At 41.7% G+C, this 16,251-nt stretch overlaps 1 protein-coding gene across 1 annotated transcript in view; it reads left to right on the top strand.

The window, feature by feature from the left end:
• Positions 1-9,680, top strand: part of LOC111953930 (insulin receptor substrate 1-B-like) — an 81,552-nt gene extending 71,872 nt beyond the window's left edge. Inside the window, 1 exon segment of the mRNA XM_023973418.2 lies at positions 6,039-9,680. Within this exon segment, the coding sequence (XP_023829186.2) occupies positions 6,039-6,046 (8 nt within the window). The 3' untranslated portion in view covers positions 6,047-9,680.
• The last annotated feature ends 6,571 nt before the right edge of the window (positions 9,681-16,251 follow it).

The following is a 16,251-nucleotide window of genomic DNA, read 5'->3' as shown; positions in this document are numbered from 1 at the left end:
GGCCAAAATTCACCCAACTTATTGTGGGAAGCTTGTGGAAGGCTACCCGAAACGTTTGACCCAAGTTAAACAATTTAAAGGCAATGCTACAAAATACAAATTGAGTGTATATAAACGCCTGACCCACTGGGAATGTGATGAAAGAAATAAAAGCTGAAATAATTATTCTCTCCACTATTATTCTGACATTTCACATTCTTAAAATAAAGTGGTGATCCTAACTGACCTAAGACAGGGCATTTTTACTAGGATTAAATGTCATGAATTGTGAAAAACTGAGTTTAAATGTATTTGACTAATGTGTATGTAAACTTCCGACTTCAACTGTCCATGTAATAATGCCAGACATGCACACAAACATATACAGTTGGCATTGCTGTTATGATTTTAGTTGTTCTTTGTCCTTTGTTTTAAATATTTATTTATTATTTATTTTCTTTTATTGTTGTTTGCTGTTTTCTTCTGGCTTTTTATTTTTTCTCTTTAGTTCATTCTCTTGGTTGTTGGTGCATCGGGGGGAATGGAATTAAATGTATTTTTTATTTTTCTTCTTGGGGGGGAGAGTCGGAGGGGTCTAGAATAGTTGAGGGACAGCTATTGGGAAACTGTGGGGGGGATCTTGGAGGGTTTACGTTTTTTTGGCCTGGTGGGAGATCTGTCAACGTGCCCTTGAGCAGGGCAGCAGGGCATTGACCCTGGATGCTTCTGTGTGTCGCCCTGAATGGGAGTCTGTTGGATGACTGGTATGATGTAGTTGTTGAGCGGCTTCACTGCAAGTATATTGTATGTTTCGGATATTCAATAAAAAAATATACAAATAAATAAAAACAGCATGGCTACCACAGCATTCTGCAGCGATAGACCTTCCCATCTGGTTTGCGCTTAGTGGGACTATAATTTGTTTTTCAACAAGACAATGACCCAACACACCTCCAAGCTGTGTAAGGGCTATTTGACCAAGAAGGAGAGTGATGGAGTGCTGCATCAGATGACCTGGCTTCCACAATCACCCGACCTCAACCCAACTGAGAAGGTTTGGGATGAGTTGGACTGCAGAGTGAAGGACAAGCAGCCAACAAGTGCTCAGCATGTGTGGGAACTCCTTCAAGACTGTTGGAAAAGCATTCCTGATGAAGCTGGTTGAGAGAATGCCAAGAGTGTGCAAAGCTGTCATCAAGGCAAAGGGTGGCAACTTGGAAGAATCTGAAATATTTTTATTTGTTTAACACTTTTTTTTGTTACTACATGATTCCATATGTGTTATTTCATAGTTTTGATGTCTTCACTATTATTCTACAACGTAGAAAATAGTTTAAAAAAAAAAATTATAAAAAAACTTTGAATGAGTAGGTGTGTCAACTTTTGACTGGTACTGTATATGTTTTCAAAATGCATACTGCTTCCAGCTCACACTGAGACGTGTGACCCGCTGAAGCCTGCCTACCGTTGAACTTGAATGGCGAAAAGGAAGAGCGCTTTAATTACCAGTTGAGAAATAGAAGTAGTAGTGATTTTTAATTGTGGCCGCCACAAATGTTTTAACTCGCAATTTCATTTAGAATTGTTGCACATTGATTGTGCTTATAAAGCACGTTTCACTCCGGCTGCAATAGGAGCTGTAGCATCCACTCTCGCGCTGTCTGACAAATTTTCCGCTTAAACTAGGCTCTGTATCTGTATGCTGTGCGTGTGTGATAAATAAGAATCATAACGACTAACAAAATACACACGCCAATTTAATTCCAGTAAAATATTCAAATGAAGCATGACTGGTCAAATCTATTTAGATTGACTGGTATTTTCATCAATGAATAGGCTAAAAACATTGTTTTGCAATTGGCCGGTGGCAATTTTCATTTATCATCTTTTCATTTATTTTTTGCGGCCAAAATCCGTCTATTACCGGCTAATGTGCTGTGATCCACAGCACATACAGTGGGGAGAACAAGTATTTGATACACTGACGATTTTGCAGGTTTTCCTACTTACAAAGCATGTAGAGGTCTGTAATTTTTATCATAGGTACACTTCAACTGTGAGAGACGGAATCTAAAACAAAAATCCAGAAAATCATATTGTATGATTTTTAAGTAATTAATTTGCATTTTATTGCATGACATAAGTATTTGATCACCTACCAACCAGTAAGAAATTCCGGCTCTCACAGACCTGTTCGTTTTTCTTTAAGAAGCCCTCCTGTTCTCCACTCATTACCTGTATTAACTGCACCTGTTTGAACTCGTTACCTGTATAAAAGACACCTGTCCACACACCATCAACAGACCAACTCCAACTAATGGCCAAGACCAGAGAGCTGTGTAAGACATCAGGGATAAAATTGTAGGCCTGCACAAGGCTGGGATGGGCTACAGGACAATAGGCAAGCAGCTTGGTGAGAAGGCAACAACTGTTGGCGCAATTATTAGAAAATGAAGAAGTTCAAGATGACGGTCAATCACCCTCGGTCTGGGGCTCCATGCAAGATCTCACCTCGTGGGGCATCAATGATCATGAGGAAGGTCAGGGATCAGCCCAGAACTACACGGCAGGACTGGTCAATGACCTGAAGAGAGCTGGGACCACTCTAGAAGAAAACCATTAGTAACACACTACGCCGTCATGGATTAAAATCCTGCAGCGCACGCAATGTCCCCTGCTCAAGCCAGCGCATGTCAGGCCCGTCTGAAGTTTGCCAATGACCATCTGGATGATCCAGAGGAGGAATGGGAGAAGGTCATGTGGTCTGATGAGACAAAAATAGAGCTTTTTGGTCTAAACTCCACTCGCCGTGTTTGGAGGAAGAAGAAGGATGAGTACAACCCCAAGAACACATCCCAACCGTGAAGCATGGAGGTGGAAACATCATTCTTTGGGGATGCTTTTCTGCAAAGGGGACAGGACGACTGCACCGTATTGAGGGAGGATGGATGGGGCCATGTATCGCGAGATCTTGGCCAACAACCTCCTTCCTCAGTAAGAGCATTGAAGATGGGTCGTGGCTGGGTCTTCCAGCATGACAACGACCCGAAACACACAGCCAGGGTAACTAAGGAGTGGCTCCGTAAGAAGCATCTCAAGGTCCTGGAGTGGCCTAGCCAGTCTCCAGACCTGAACCCAATAGAAAATCTTTGGAGGGAGCTGAAAGTCCGTATTGCCCAGCGACAGCCCCGAAACCTGAAGGATCTGGAGAAGGTCTGTATGGAGGAGTGGGCCAAAATCCCTGCTGCAGTGTGTGCAAACCTGGTCAAGAACTACAGGAAACGTATAATCTCTGTAATTGCAAACAAAGTTTTCTGTACCAAATATTAAGTTCTGCTTTTCTGATGTATCAAATACTTATGTCATGCAATGAAATGCAAATGAATTACTTAATAATCATACAATGTGATCAAATACTGTGTATCAAATACTTGTTCTCCCCACTCCCCACTGTACATCTCCCAGATGTCACACGCACACAGAGAGAGATCGCCTTACTCTCTCGATCTCTCTCGCTCGGCTCTTTGCACTGATCCCCTCTTCCCTACTGGCTTTCATAACACCCTSTCTTTGCTTGGCAGAGGCCTTCCTATGGTGATGGGCTCTTGGTTAAACAGAATGTTATATAACTTGACAGCTGTGGCTCCTGGGGCAAGGAAGTGATTGACGGTGCAAGGGTCAGAGGGGAGAGCGAGTGTATGCGATTTTGTGTGTGTGTGAGAGATGTGTGCCCACTTGCGCAGTAGCAGTATGTGCTCAGCCAGTGTCAGTCTATTGAGGGACACACAGATCTAAACTAAGTCCAGTGACCCCATCGCAGACAGACAACAACTGACGCAGACAGACAACTCTGATCAACAGACGAGTGTGTATCACACACAGAACAAGGCGTTGCATCTTATATTCATCTTACATCATCGCGGAGACTGACTCACAGACTGACAGATGCTAGGGTGACACACAAATACACTCAAATGAATCTACTTAAAGGCACAGAGGGTGCCTTACCCTTAATGAGCCACTAAAGTGAGCCGTCACAGAACCGGACATTGACAGCCCCAGGCAGACACAGATCACATTGACTGCTTCATCCAGTGAGCCATCACTTTGACTGCCCCAGATAGACACATAGACCGACTGACATAGGGACTGATATAGGGAGGGAACATTTTATAGGCCAGACATTGGCTGAGATCATAGCCCCATCTGGCCTCGGAGTTAAAGAGCCTGCAGAGCGGGACAGTCACACTTACTCACAGAGGCATCATCACATCGATTAGAGCCCAGAACGGAGAGATGACGCAAGGAAATGGTTGAAATCGATGAGAGAGCGATTTAAAGTAGTTTAGAAAAGGAAGTGCTTCCTTTCTGGTTGCGTATGACCGCACTGATGTCAGTAGTTAGTGTGTGTGTCACGGTTCGCATTTAGATATATGTACTCACTGACCCCGGCCTAATGGATTGGTGTGTTTTTGCGTGGAGGTTTGTTAGGTTTACAATTAGGGTGAAGGATAGAATTAGGGTTAGGGCAGGGTTTCCCAAACTCTGTTTTGGACCCTGAGGGGTACTCATTTTGTTTTTTGCCCTAGCACTATACAGCTGATTCAAATAATCAACAAGCTTTAATAATTTAAATCAGCTGTGTAGTGTTAGAGCAAAACGGGCACCCCCTCGGAGTCCTGAGGTCCGAGTTTGGGAAATGGTGGGTTACGGAAAATAGGATTTTGAATGGAAATACATGTTTGGTCCCCATGAGGATAGATGAACAAAATGTGTGTGTGTGTGTGTGTGTGTGTGTGTGTGTGTGTGTGTGTGTGTGTGTGTGTGTGTGTGTGTGTGTGTGTGTGTGTGTGTGTTTAGTATGCTCTTATGTGCCATCCATATTTACCCGGTCACTGTGTCCTCAATGTGTGTGTGTTGGTGTGCCCACAAAAATAATTGCCTGTGAGCGCTTCTGCACCAATGTGTGTGTATGTACCAATGCGTGCCCTGTCTCCTCTGGACTCCCTGGGTCCATTGGGCTGATTGTTTGTGTGGCTCTCTCAGGCTGAGCTGCACTAGCTGCTGCTGTTAGCTGGCACCGTCTGTGCCGGGACGCTAAATATAGCACTGCACCAGGAAGAGAAAGAAGGGGGCGGTGGGGGCACCAGAAATATAGAGGAGGCACTTTTTTTCATCGACAATTAGAGAGCAGGGCTGGGAAATTTAGGAAAAGGAACAAAGGACTCCTTTCTCTCAATCAGTCACCATTCGTCATTACTGTTTTGGTTGATTTGATGTTTCCATCATGCGGCCCGCCCGCCCGCAACGTTTCCTCGTAATTAAACTGGCCTTTAATGATGATGTTAATTACATGATTATTGTTATTATTATAGACCTATAGTACATACTCGTCATGTGTGACCGCTAGTTACCCCTAATAAAGGGACATCGACCAATCGAGAGGAAGAAGTATGAGCGTCGTGTTACGGTGTGCATTTTCAGTCCTTTTCCTCTCCGTAGCATCAATATCCTCTGTCAGTCCGTCAGTACGACCCTCGAAGGCGTTATCAATCGTACAAGAGGTTCCATAACAAAGACAAGTTTGTGGGTGTGAATTTAGAGCTCTCAACGGTTCCATGTTATTGCAATAATGAGGACATTTTCTTAATGACATACTTGCTTTAGTTGTGTAATATGATGGGAAAAGTGTAAATTGACCTAAAACTATACGTGCATGCGCACACACACACACACGCACCCTGCAGTGGTGGTTGCCCTCTCTTTCCCCTTATTTTCTTTTCGCTCTTTTCCTCTCCCTCTCTCTTTCTCTCTCGCTCTGTGCGGTCTCACTCGCCTCCCTTCCATCCCTCAGTTGAACTTCTCTGTATATGTAATTAAAGGAACACAATGTTCCCCTGTGGATAAGCAGACATAGATATCTTATTGTAGATTGGAAAACAATGTTTGTGATAATGTGTGGTAGTCAGTAGATGAATGTAGTAATATTTAGTTAGTCTTCATATCATATGCTATTGTTTACTGGTCTTCTAACCCGGCCATTTCCTCTCTGTTTTCAGAATGCTGATGTCTTTGCCCTTGCCTTGGAATTATGGGAAATAAATAAGAGATCCTGAAGCTCCTCCTCCTCATCCTTGTGTGACAGCCAATGGGAAGACGGGTTGCACTGGTCACACCTCTGAAGCACTTTGGAAGGACTGATGGAAAACCTTTTATTTTTATGCTTTCAGTGTATTGGTTGTGATGACCAATGGGGATGCGTGCCAATGATATTCTGAAAACCTATTGGTTGCACTTAGCCTGAGAAGGGAGGACTCTAAGCCAATCAGAGAAGAGTATGAAGACTGACTGCTGACTGGGAGCCAATGATTTTTTTTCGATCATCAGCTTAAATGGAAACCCAATTAACCAATCAAAAATAAGGATTTAATCTAATGACGGCTGAATATACAAAGTATAAAAACAAAATATATAGAAATATATATCTGCTCAAGTGCCTCATTTTTTGATTGTAGACATTTTACAAAGAACTTCAACTTAGCATTGACTAAGGAAGTGAAGATGCTTCAGTATTTGTGCTTGTTTTGAAGTAGCAATATGTTGTGGCAGGTGTAAGAATAATAAGAATGATGATGATAAAAATACCAATTAGCTGGCCTTACTGTGAGATGTTGGCAGCATAGCTTCTATTCGCTTTAAGCTCATTGCTTTAAGCTCATGTAACTGACAGATTTCTCCCTATCTCTCTCTCACTCTCTCACTCAAAATCTCTCTCTCTGCCCATACCTCTCATCCAAGATTGCAGTATTCTATATCACATACCAACCCGCCCACATACTTTACAATAAGACAGTCACCCTTCACCGTGAATACTGTCTCTGGCGCTGGACAATATGTATTTAACACACAAACACTTGGCACTTGTTGCAGGTAAAGATGCGTTGTGGAATGCATGCATTCTGAGCAGTGGTGGGAAAAGTACTCAATTGTCATATTTGAGTAAAAGTAAAGATACCTTAATAGAAAATGACTGAAGTAAAAGTGAAAGTCACCAGGTAAAATACTACTTGAGTAAAAGTCAAAGTATTTGGTTTTAAATATACTTACGTATCAAAAGTAAATGGATTTGCTAAAAATGTACTTAAGTATCAAAAGTAAAAGTATAAACAATTTAAAATTCCTTATTATTCCTCAATTTTATTTTTTAAAATGTATTGGCGGATAGTCAGAGGCACACACTCAGACATCATTTACAGACGAAGGATTTGTGTTTAGTGAGTCCGCCAGATCAGAGGCAGTATGGATGACCAGGGATGTTCTCTTTAAGTGTGTGAATTGGACCATTTTCTTGTCAAAATGTAATGAGTACTTTTGGGTGTCAGAGAAAATATATGGAGTACCAAGTACATTATTTTCTTTAGGAATGTAGTGAAGTAAAAGTCTGCAAAAATATAAAGTACAGATACCCCAAAAAACTACTTAAGTAGTACTTTAAAGTATTTTTACTTAAGTTCTTTACACCACTGATTCTGAGTGGTGTAAATGGGCTCCTGTGGATGTTGGAACATAGCCATTCAAAATAGGGGAGAGTGGGGTAAGATGAGCTCAACCACTCAACATACCCCATTCTCCTCTACCTGGGTTGGTCAGATTATTATAGCATTGTGCTAGGTAGATGGTAAATCCCTCAGCATTGTGCTAGCTAGGTGGTAAATCCCTCAGCATTGTGCTAGGTAGATGGTAAATCCCTCAGCATTGTGCTAGGTAGATGTTGAATCCCTCAGCATTGTGCTAGGTAGATGGTAAATCCCTCAGCATTGTGCTAGGTAGATGGTAAATCCCTCAGCATTGCGCTAGCTAGGTGGTAAATGGCTAGTGTTGCTGATTACAGCTCAGATATAGGTATGACATTATTATCCTACTCAATCCAATTATCAGATAAAACGTTAGTATCTATTATCTCAAGACAGTTGCAGGTCTTTTCATCCCCATCGTGTCAGGAGCCTGGTAAGCGATAGGATGGTGGAGTATAGTGTCCATAGAGATAACGGACGTGCCGACATTAGCTGTGCTAACTATAGCCCTTGCTAAAGTCGTCTTGTCTAACGTTTGGATTTGATAACATGGGCCTTGCTAGCTGCGGGGAACATGCTAACTTCAGCCTAGTTAGCAAAGTATTTTGTTAGGGGGCATAGATGGCCACAACCGTCCTTTCTGTTTCTCATTCTCCCTTTTTCTCTCTCTTTTTGTCTCTTACTTTAAACTCTTTCTGCTATGCATTAGCACTAAAGTGCCTGTCTGTCTGTCCCTTTCTTCCCCTTTAGCACTATCAGGGCTATCCTCTCAAAATATATATAGTCTATTTTTATGTATATTTTTCTTTTAGCGTATGTACAATATTGTGTAACCTCAAGGTACCCTTCCCTTATTGAGGTTTCAATTATGTTCAAGGATGTAGTGACCCATGAAATGACTTGACCAATTGCCCCTGACTTCATCACGTGTTTGTATTGGGTTGGTGCTGAAAAATGTAGGCCCTGAGGAGAACCCCATTGAGGACCTCGTCTATGGATGGCCGTATTAGTGCCAAAACAAAAATACGCTGTGACTCTTTCAGACAATACATTAAAAAGCTACAGTAGCTACTTTTAATAGCTACTATGAGCTCTCAAGTTCTGACGTTTTATATTTTTCTTGGTTGTTAAATGCTATTATAACCTTGCCTGCTCTCTTGTTGTTTTCTTACCACCATAAAAACAAAAAAACCTGTTTTGGATGTTTTGAGACATCTTGCCTCATAGTTTGCCTCTGGGACACTTATGAAATTGTACTAAATGAACAATACTTACTGTAAGTTGCCAATATGAGCAATCACAGACAGAGAAAAATAGGGGGGGGGGGGACACCTTTAAACAGAACGAAATGTGTCTGTCTGTTTCACTACCACCACATTTGTATATGGGCTGGCTGTCTTATGCACTTCCTTCTCATTTGAGTCACGTGACTTTTGGTAGCATAACAAAGCGGCTTCATTGCTACCAGATTGGGATCTGTGGTCAGGACAATTGGCCATAATGGTTTCTAATGCAGAGGTGGGGTTAGGAAAGTAGTAGTTTGACTCCAACCTCACTGTGCCAGGTTTGTTTCTGTTCACTGCATGGCACAAAGAGGCAGCGACACACACACACACACACATTAAACACAAACAGTGTTTTGGAAATGTTATATTTTTCTCATAATGACTCAACAATCTTCCAAACTAAAGCCAGATCCTAGGTTCCAGTAATATGGGGGAAAACACACAAAAACAAACTTAGTGCAAGAGTTCATTCTGAAATCAAAGTTAAATCCAACACTCTATGGCCTCAAAAGTGGACAATGCCCATGAGCTCATTCACTGTTGAGGTCTAGATGACAAACTTGAATTTTGGAATGAAGTGTCACTTTAATTCTTAGAGAAGCAAGGTACTTGGAGGCAAGAGTGTCATGTCTCCATTTAACATACCTACAGTGGCGACCCGTCATTCAGGACAGGTGGGGCAGAGCCCTACCTGTTTTAGCCCCACCTGTTAAGCTAAAAAAATATATACTTTTTTAGTTGTATCTGTTTTGCATGTTATTTTGGCATTAGTACATGTCACATCAGTTTGCAAACAATGTCAAAGAAAAAATCATTGAGTTAATAAAGCTGCATAAAAACATGGTCTCTTTTTTGCTTTCTTGAGTAAGGCAGCTCCTAAATGTAGGTGTTTCTGCCTAGCTCGGTGATTTCTGTGGTAGTGGGGCAGCCAGTGGAAAATACGGAGCGGAGGAGTTGGTAATGTTCTCTAGTTGCGCCGTGATTGGCTCAGTGTTCTGTTACTCATGGGGACACTATGTCAGCGCAAAATCTACAGGGAGAGCTCGAAAAATTCAAGCCCCTTGGGTGCTGGATTGATTTACATTAGAAGTACCCATCGAAGAAGGCTCAAAGTGATTGGCCACAGATGAAATGATGTTAAATCCCCGTTATATCTACCATAGCTTTGATTGGACTTATCATGTCAACATCATACTTTCAAAATCTTAGCTAGCAAGCTAGACATCAGTCAACATCATGAATTAAGTCGACAATCTACTGGCAAATCCTTTTCAATCCTTGTTATATGAAGAGAAATTATAAATAAAACGTATCAGTGCTCATCGGCCATTGGAAACAAACATTACACAAGTTTGAAATCACAAATTCAACAATGAGTGGTTTGGAAGGAATCAGTGGCAAACTGCAAGCGTTACAAAGCAATCACTAGCCTGCTATTCAGTGGAGACGGTGTGTGGTCCAAGTCTGTGTTTAAGGGTTTCTTTTCCAAGCTTAAAAGGATAAACATTCACATGCAACACCATGGCCAGTAAAGGTTTAATACATTGGCCATGCTGTCAGCCCAGCATGACTTCAGTGAGTTCAAGACAACTGGGCTCTGACTGAGAACTGAGAACGAAAAAAACGAGCTCTGACTGAGAAAATCATCTAACTCGCAAAAAAACAAGGTCGATTCAAGACGTCAGTGAGCTCCAACCTGAAGATCACTGACGTCTTGAATCGACCTTGTTTTTTTCCCGTGTTCTCAGTTGTCTTGAAGGCACCATAAATCCAGAGAATGCCAGAGTTTGATTGCAAAGATTGATGACAAAATTTGGTGGTCCAAGTGAGCACAGCACAACAAGGTGAGTCCAAAAATGTATTGTATGCTGCAGCATAAATTATGTAATATGCCAGGGAGATACAGTTGAAGTTGGAAGTTTACATACACTAAGGTTGGAGTCATTAAAACTTGTTTTCAACCACTCCACAAATGTCTTGTTAACAAACTATAGTTTTAGCAAGTCGGTTAGGGCATGTACTTTGTGCATGACAAGTAATTTTTCCAACAATTGTTTACAGACAGATTATTTCACTTATAATTCACTGTATCACAATTCCAGTGGGTCAGAAGTTTACATACACTGAGTTGAATGTGCCTTTAAACAGCTTGGAAAATTCCAGAAAATTATGTCATGTCTTTAGAAGCTTCTGATAGGCTAATTGACATAATTTGAGTCAATTGGAGGTGTACCTGTGGATGTATTTCAAGGCCTACCTTCAAACTCAGTGCCTCTTTGCTTGATATCATGGGAAAATCAAAAGAAATCAGCCCAGACGTCAGAAAAAAAGTTGTAGACCTCCACAAGTCTGGTTCATCCTTGGGAGCAATTTCCAAATGCCTGAAGGTACCACGTTCATATGTACAAACAATAGTACGCAAGTATAAGCACCATGGGACCACGCAGCCATCATAACGCTCAGGAAGGAGATGCGTTCTGTCTCCTAGAGATGAACGTACTTTGGTGCGAAAAGTGCAAATCAATACCAGAACAACAGCAAAGGACCTTGTGAAGATGCTGGAGGAAACAGGTACGAAAGTATCTATATCCACAGTAAAACGAGTCCTACATCGACATAACCTGAAAGGCCGCTCAGCAAGGAAGAAGCCACGGCTCCAAAACCGCCATAAAAAAGCCAGACTACGGTTTGCAACTGCACATGGGGACAAAGATTGTACTTTTTGGAGAAATGTCCTCTGGTCTGATGAAACAAAAATGGAAATGTTTTGCCACAATGACCATCGTTATGTTTGGAGAAAAAAGGGGGAGGCTTGCAAGCCGAAGAACACCATCCCAACCGTGAAGCACGGGGGTGGGAGCATCATGTTGTGGGGGTGATTTGCTGCAGGTGGGACTGGTGCACTTCACAAAATAGATGGCATCATGAGGAAAGAACACGATGTGGATATATTGAAGCAACATCTCAAGACATAAGTCAGGAAGTTAAAGCTTGGTCGCAAATGGGTCTTCCAAATGGTCAATGATCCCAAGCATACTTCCAAAGTTGTTGAAAAATGGCTTAAGGACAACAAAGTCAAGGTATTGGAGTGGCCATCACAAAGCCCTGACCTCAATCCTATAGAACATTTGTGGTCAGAACTGAAAAAGTGTGTGTGAGCAAGGAGGCCTACAAACCTGACTCCATTACACCAGCGCTGTCAGGAGGAATGGGCCAAAATTCACCCAATTTATTGTGGGAAGCTTGTGGAAGGCTACCCGAAACGTTTGACCCAAGTTAAACAATTTAAAGGCAATGCTACCAAATACTAATTGAGTGTATGTAAACTTCTGAGCCACTGGGAATGTGATGAAATAAATAAAAGCTGAAATAAATCATTCTCTCTACTATTATTCTGACATTTCACATTCTTAAAATAAAGTGGTGATCCTAACTGACCTAAGACAGATAATTTTTACTTGGATTAAATGTCAGGAATTGTGAAAAACTGAGTTTAAATGTATTTGGCTAAGGTGTATGTAAACTTCCGACTTCAACTGTATGTATACTGTAGCTAAGAAAGTAATTCTAAGTGTATGTTGTGTAGTAAGCTGTTAGTAGCTCTTGTGCCTCACCCTAATAATTTGGTCCCTTTCCCTTTTTTCATAGCTTAGCCTACTGTTCTGACTTGGGGGTGCACATGTAGCCTATAGCCTGTTTTAGAGAAATGTTATCATCGAATATTGTAAGAGCTTTCATTGTCTCCTTAAATGCGCCCTTTATTTATCCTACGGTTCTGACTTGGTGCACAGGGAGAATACTGTAAGAACGGCCCATGTTCTGAATTCTGTCGCTGTACATTTCAAAATTGCTGAACAAATAATTATATTGACTACATCCGTCTTAGATCTCTCATTAATGTCTTAATCGAAATTACGGATTGCCTTTTCTCCACTCATCATTCCCTTATGCCATAGTTTGTACATCTCAATTGTCGGTAGAAACCACATTTGTTTAAGCAAGTCAGCCATATCAGCTATGTTTTTTTTAAATGCAGTAAATGAGGCTGAAATAACTGTTTCACTGCCAGACAAGGCTCCACTGATAGCCAAGTGTGGCGATGGTAAGGATTCACTTCATGGTGCTGAAACGAAAGCTCTGCTGTTGGGACAGCTTTATGTAGGCCCTAACAGTTTGTGGGCACCGTTTGTCACCATCATAGTGCAATTAATGTATTGTTTAGTGTTGTGTAGTGGCTTTGCTGGCATGCATCTAAAACATTTTTGGGAGTTTGCCCCACCAAGATTTACATGCTAAAATCAACACTGCATACCGACCACCCTGTTCCAAACGGAGAGCCAAGCCATGTTATGTTAATATGAAATGAATTGATGGTCATAATGACGTGTCGTGAAGTTTAATGTGTAAGATAAGTTGCTTTTCTCCATCACGATAGGGGGTTCTAGATGTTCTACGGAGGAGGGGAGGAAGGGAAAAAAGGCAGTTTGGGGTTCTAGATGTTCCACAGAGGAGGGGATGAAAAGCCAGTTTGTGGTTCTAGATGTTCTAGGTTCTAGGTTCAAGGAAGGGAAAAGCCAGTTTGGGGTTCTAGATGTTCANTTGTGGTTCTAGATGTTCTAGGTTCTAGGTTCAAGGAAGGGAAAAGCCAGTTTGGGGTTCTAGATGTTCAACAGAGGAGGGGAGGAAGGGAAAAGCCCGTTTGTGGTTCTAGGAAGGGAAAAGCCAGTTTTGGGGTTCTAGGAAGGGAAAAGGCAGTTTTACAGTGTTTCTTTCTTTTATTTATTTTCTTTCAGGGATAATTCTGAATGGGAAATTGTGAAGATATTTGCCTGTGCTTGAGAGAAAAAAACTAAGCTGCAAGCTGTTTTTTTCTGAAGATTAAGTTGGAATTGTCCTTTGATCAAAATCTCATAAAATTCAAGAGTTGTCTGGATGGATGTCTGTGGGGAGGGCCAGATTGAGACAATAGGAAACCATGAAGACTGATAAGCAAAGTGACAGGCACAGACGATAATACAGGCTCAGGCAAGAGGTGACATTTGCACACTGAACTATAGAGACAGACAGACAGACAGACACACACACACAGAGACACACACTCACAATCAAACTCATGAAGGTTTTAACAACCACAACTCAGATATGCTGATGACATGTAAAATAAAACTGTTTAATGATTTAATTACTGTACACACAATGCCATTGAATTATATTAGTCATCATCTCTCAGTGATAAGATCAATGTGACTCTGTAGTGGCAAGATGCCAACAGGGTTTATAACGCATCTGACGGGAATGATGACCAACTGCTTTTATGTATGTGTGTGTGTAATGCTCTCTGTCGTTCACAGTTTCATTGGGCATTAAGATAAGTCAGTATCTCACATCTCCCTCCCGCTTTCCTTTCACTCTTTCTAATACCTAATGAAGTTTGTTGTCTGTCTCGCCCAGATGGCCAGGAACCTGGATCCCAAGTGATCTTTCCACTAAATCCCAGTTGGGCTGAATAGGAATGAACACGCACACACAGCCTGTGCCTGAATGAGAATGAAGCAGATGCTCTCACTTTCTCTCTGCCCTGCCCTATGAATAGGAAGAAATATGTGAGTAAAGTGCACGTCATCACCTGTATGTATGAGGGCAGGGATGGGCAACTGGAAAAATACGTTTTGAATGGTCATCTAACTCGGAATTCCAAGTCGGGAACTCTGGCCACTGTCTAGAGCCGCGACCTGAAGATCACTGACATCATGATACGATCTTGTTTTTTTCCGTGTTCCCAGTTGTCTTGAAAGCACCATAAATCCAGAGAATGCCAGACTTTGATGACAAAGTTTGATGACAAAATTTGCCCACAAGAAGGACCGGCGCGCCCCCCTTTTGTAGACCCGACGATCATTCTGGGTCTCAATTTACTGTTGAGAGTTAGAATAGTACAATACACAAAGTGCAATATCGATATTTGGTTGTGCATCAGCAGTTTTTATCTTGTTCTGACTGTCACTCAATTGACCCAATTTTTTAGATTGGTAAGTTAGTCTAGCGGCCAGCTAACTACACTTGCGGTAATCATGGTCGAATTTCTCACTCGGATAACATAGATTTCTCGCCACCCCATAGCAAAATGTGTAGAATTGCACAAAATGAATTATAAAATTGGAAAATCTTCTCTCAACACCATGGCAAAATGTGTAGAATTGCAGAAAACGTGCTTTATAACTGCACCATTTTCTCTACGCCCCTAGGCAAAATTTGTATACATTTTTCAAGAGGGCGGCTGCTAAATTATTTTGCTTGCAAGGTGGGGGGGGGCTTCTTTTTCTGTTGTTTAGGACCCCCAAAAACAGATAGGGCTGGCCTAACTGAATGTGTGGGTATGAATGTGGGTATACAGACCTTCAAGCCACTGCGGCCTCCCCATGATGAGTTCTGATTATTTGTGCCTCCCACACCTTCACCAGAAAGCCAATAAAATCCCTAAATGTAAAGTACCAGTCAAAAGTTGGGACACACCTACTCATTCAAGGGTTTTCTTTATTTTTTACTATTTTATACATTGTAGATTAATAGTGAAGACATCAACACTATGAAATAACACACATGGAATCATGTATTAGCCAAAAAAGTGTTAAACAATTCGTTATAGATTTTATATATTAGATTCTTCAAAGTAGCCACCCTTTGCCTTGATGACAGCTTTGCACACTCTTGGCATTCTCTCAACCAACTTCACCTGGAATGCTTTTCCAACAGTCTTGAGGGAGTTCCTACATATGCTGAGCACTTGTTGGCTGCTTTTCCTTCACTCTGCAGTTCAACTCATCTCAAACCATCTCAATTGGGTTGAGGCCGGGTGATTGTGGAGGCCAGGTCATCTGATGCAGCACTCATCACTCTCCTTGGTCATATAGACCTTACACAGCCTGGAGGTGTGTTCTGAGTCATTATCCTGTTGAAAAACAAATAATAGTCCCACTAAGCGCAAACCAGATGGCGTATCGCTGTAGAAAGCTGTGGTAGCCATGCTGGTGAAGTGTGCCTTGAATTCTAAATAAATCACAGACATTGTCACCAGCAAAGCACCCCCACACCATCACACCTCCTCCTCCATGCTTCATGGTGGGAACCATGAACCAAATGCGGAGATCATCTGTTCACCTACTCTGTGTCTCTCAAAGACATGTTGGCTGGAACCAAAAATCTAAATTTGGACCAAAGGACAGATTTCCACCGGTCTAATGTCCATTGCTCGTGTTTCTTGGCCCAAGCAAGTCTCTTCTTTTTATTGGTGTCCTTCAGTAGTGGTTTCTTTGCAGCAATTCGACCATGAAGGCTTGATTTGAGCAGTCTCCTCTGAACAGTTGACGTTGAGATGTGTCTATTACTTGAACTCTGAAGCATTTATTTGGGCT

This window comes from Salvelinus sp. IW2-2015, linkage group LG3, assembly GCF_002910315.2.
Source record: "Salvelinus sp. IW2-2015 linkage group LG3, ASM291031v2, whole genome shotgun sequence".
In the NCBI taxonomy this organism is placed as follows: Eukaryota; Metazoa; Chordata; class Actinopteri; order Salmoniformes; family Salmonidae; genus Salvelinus; species Salvelinus sp. IW2-2015.
The sequence above is the reverse complement of the archived record's forward strand: the minus strand, read 5'-3'. Positions and strand labels throughout refer to the sequence as shown.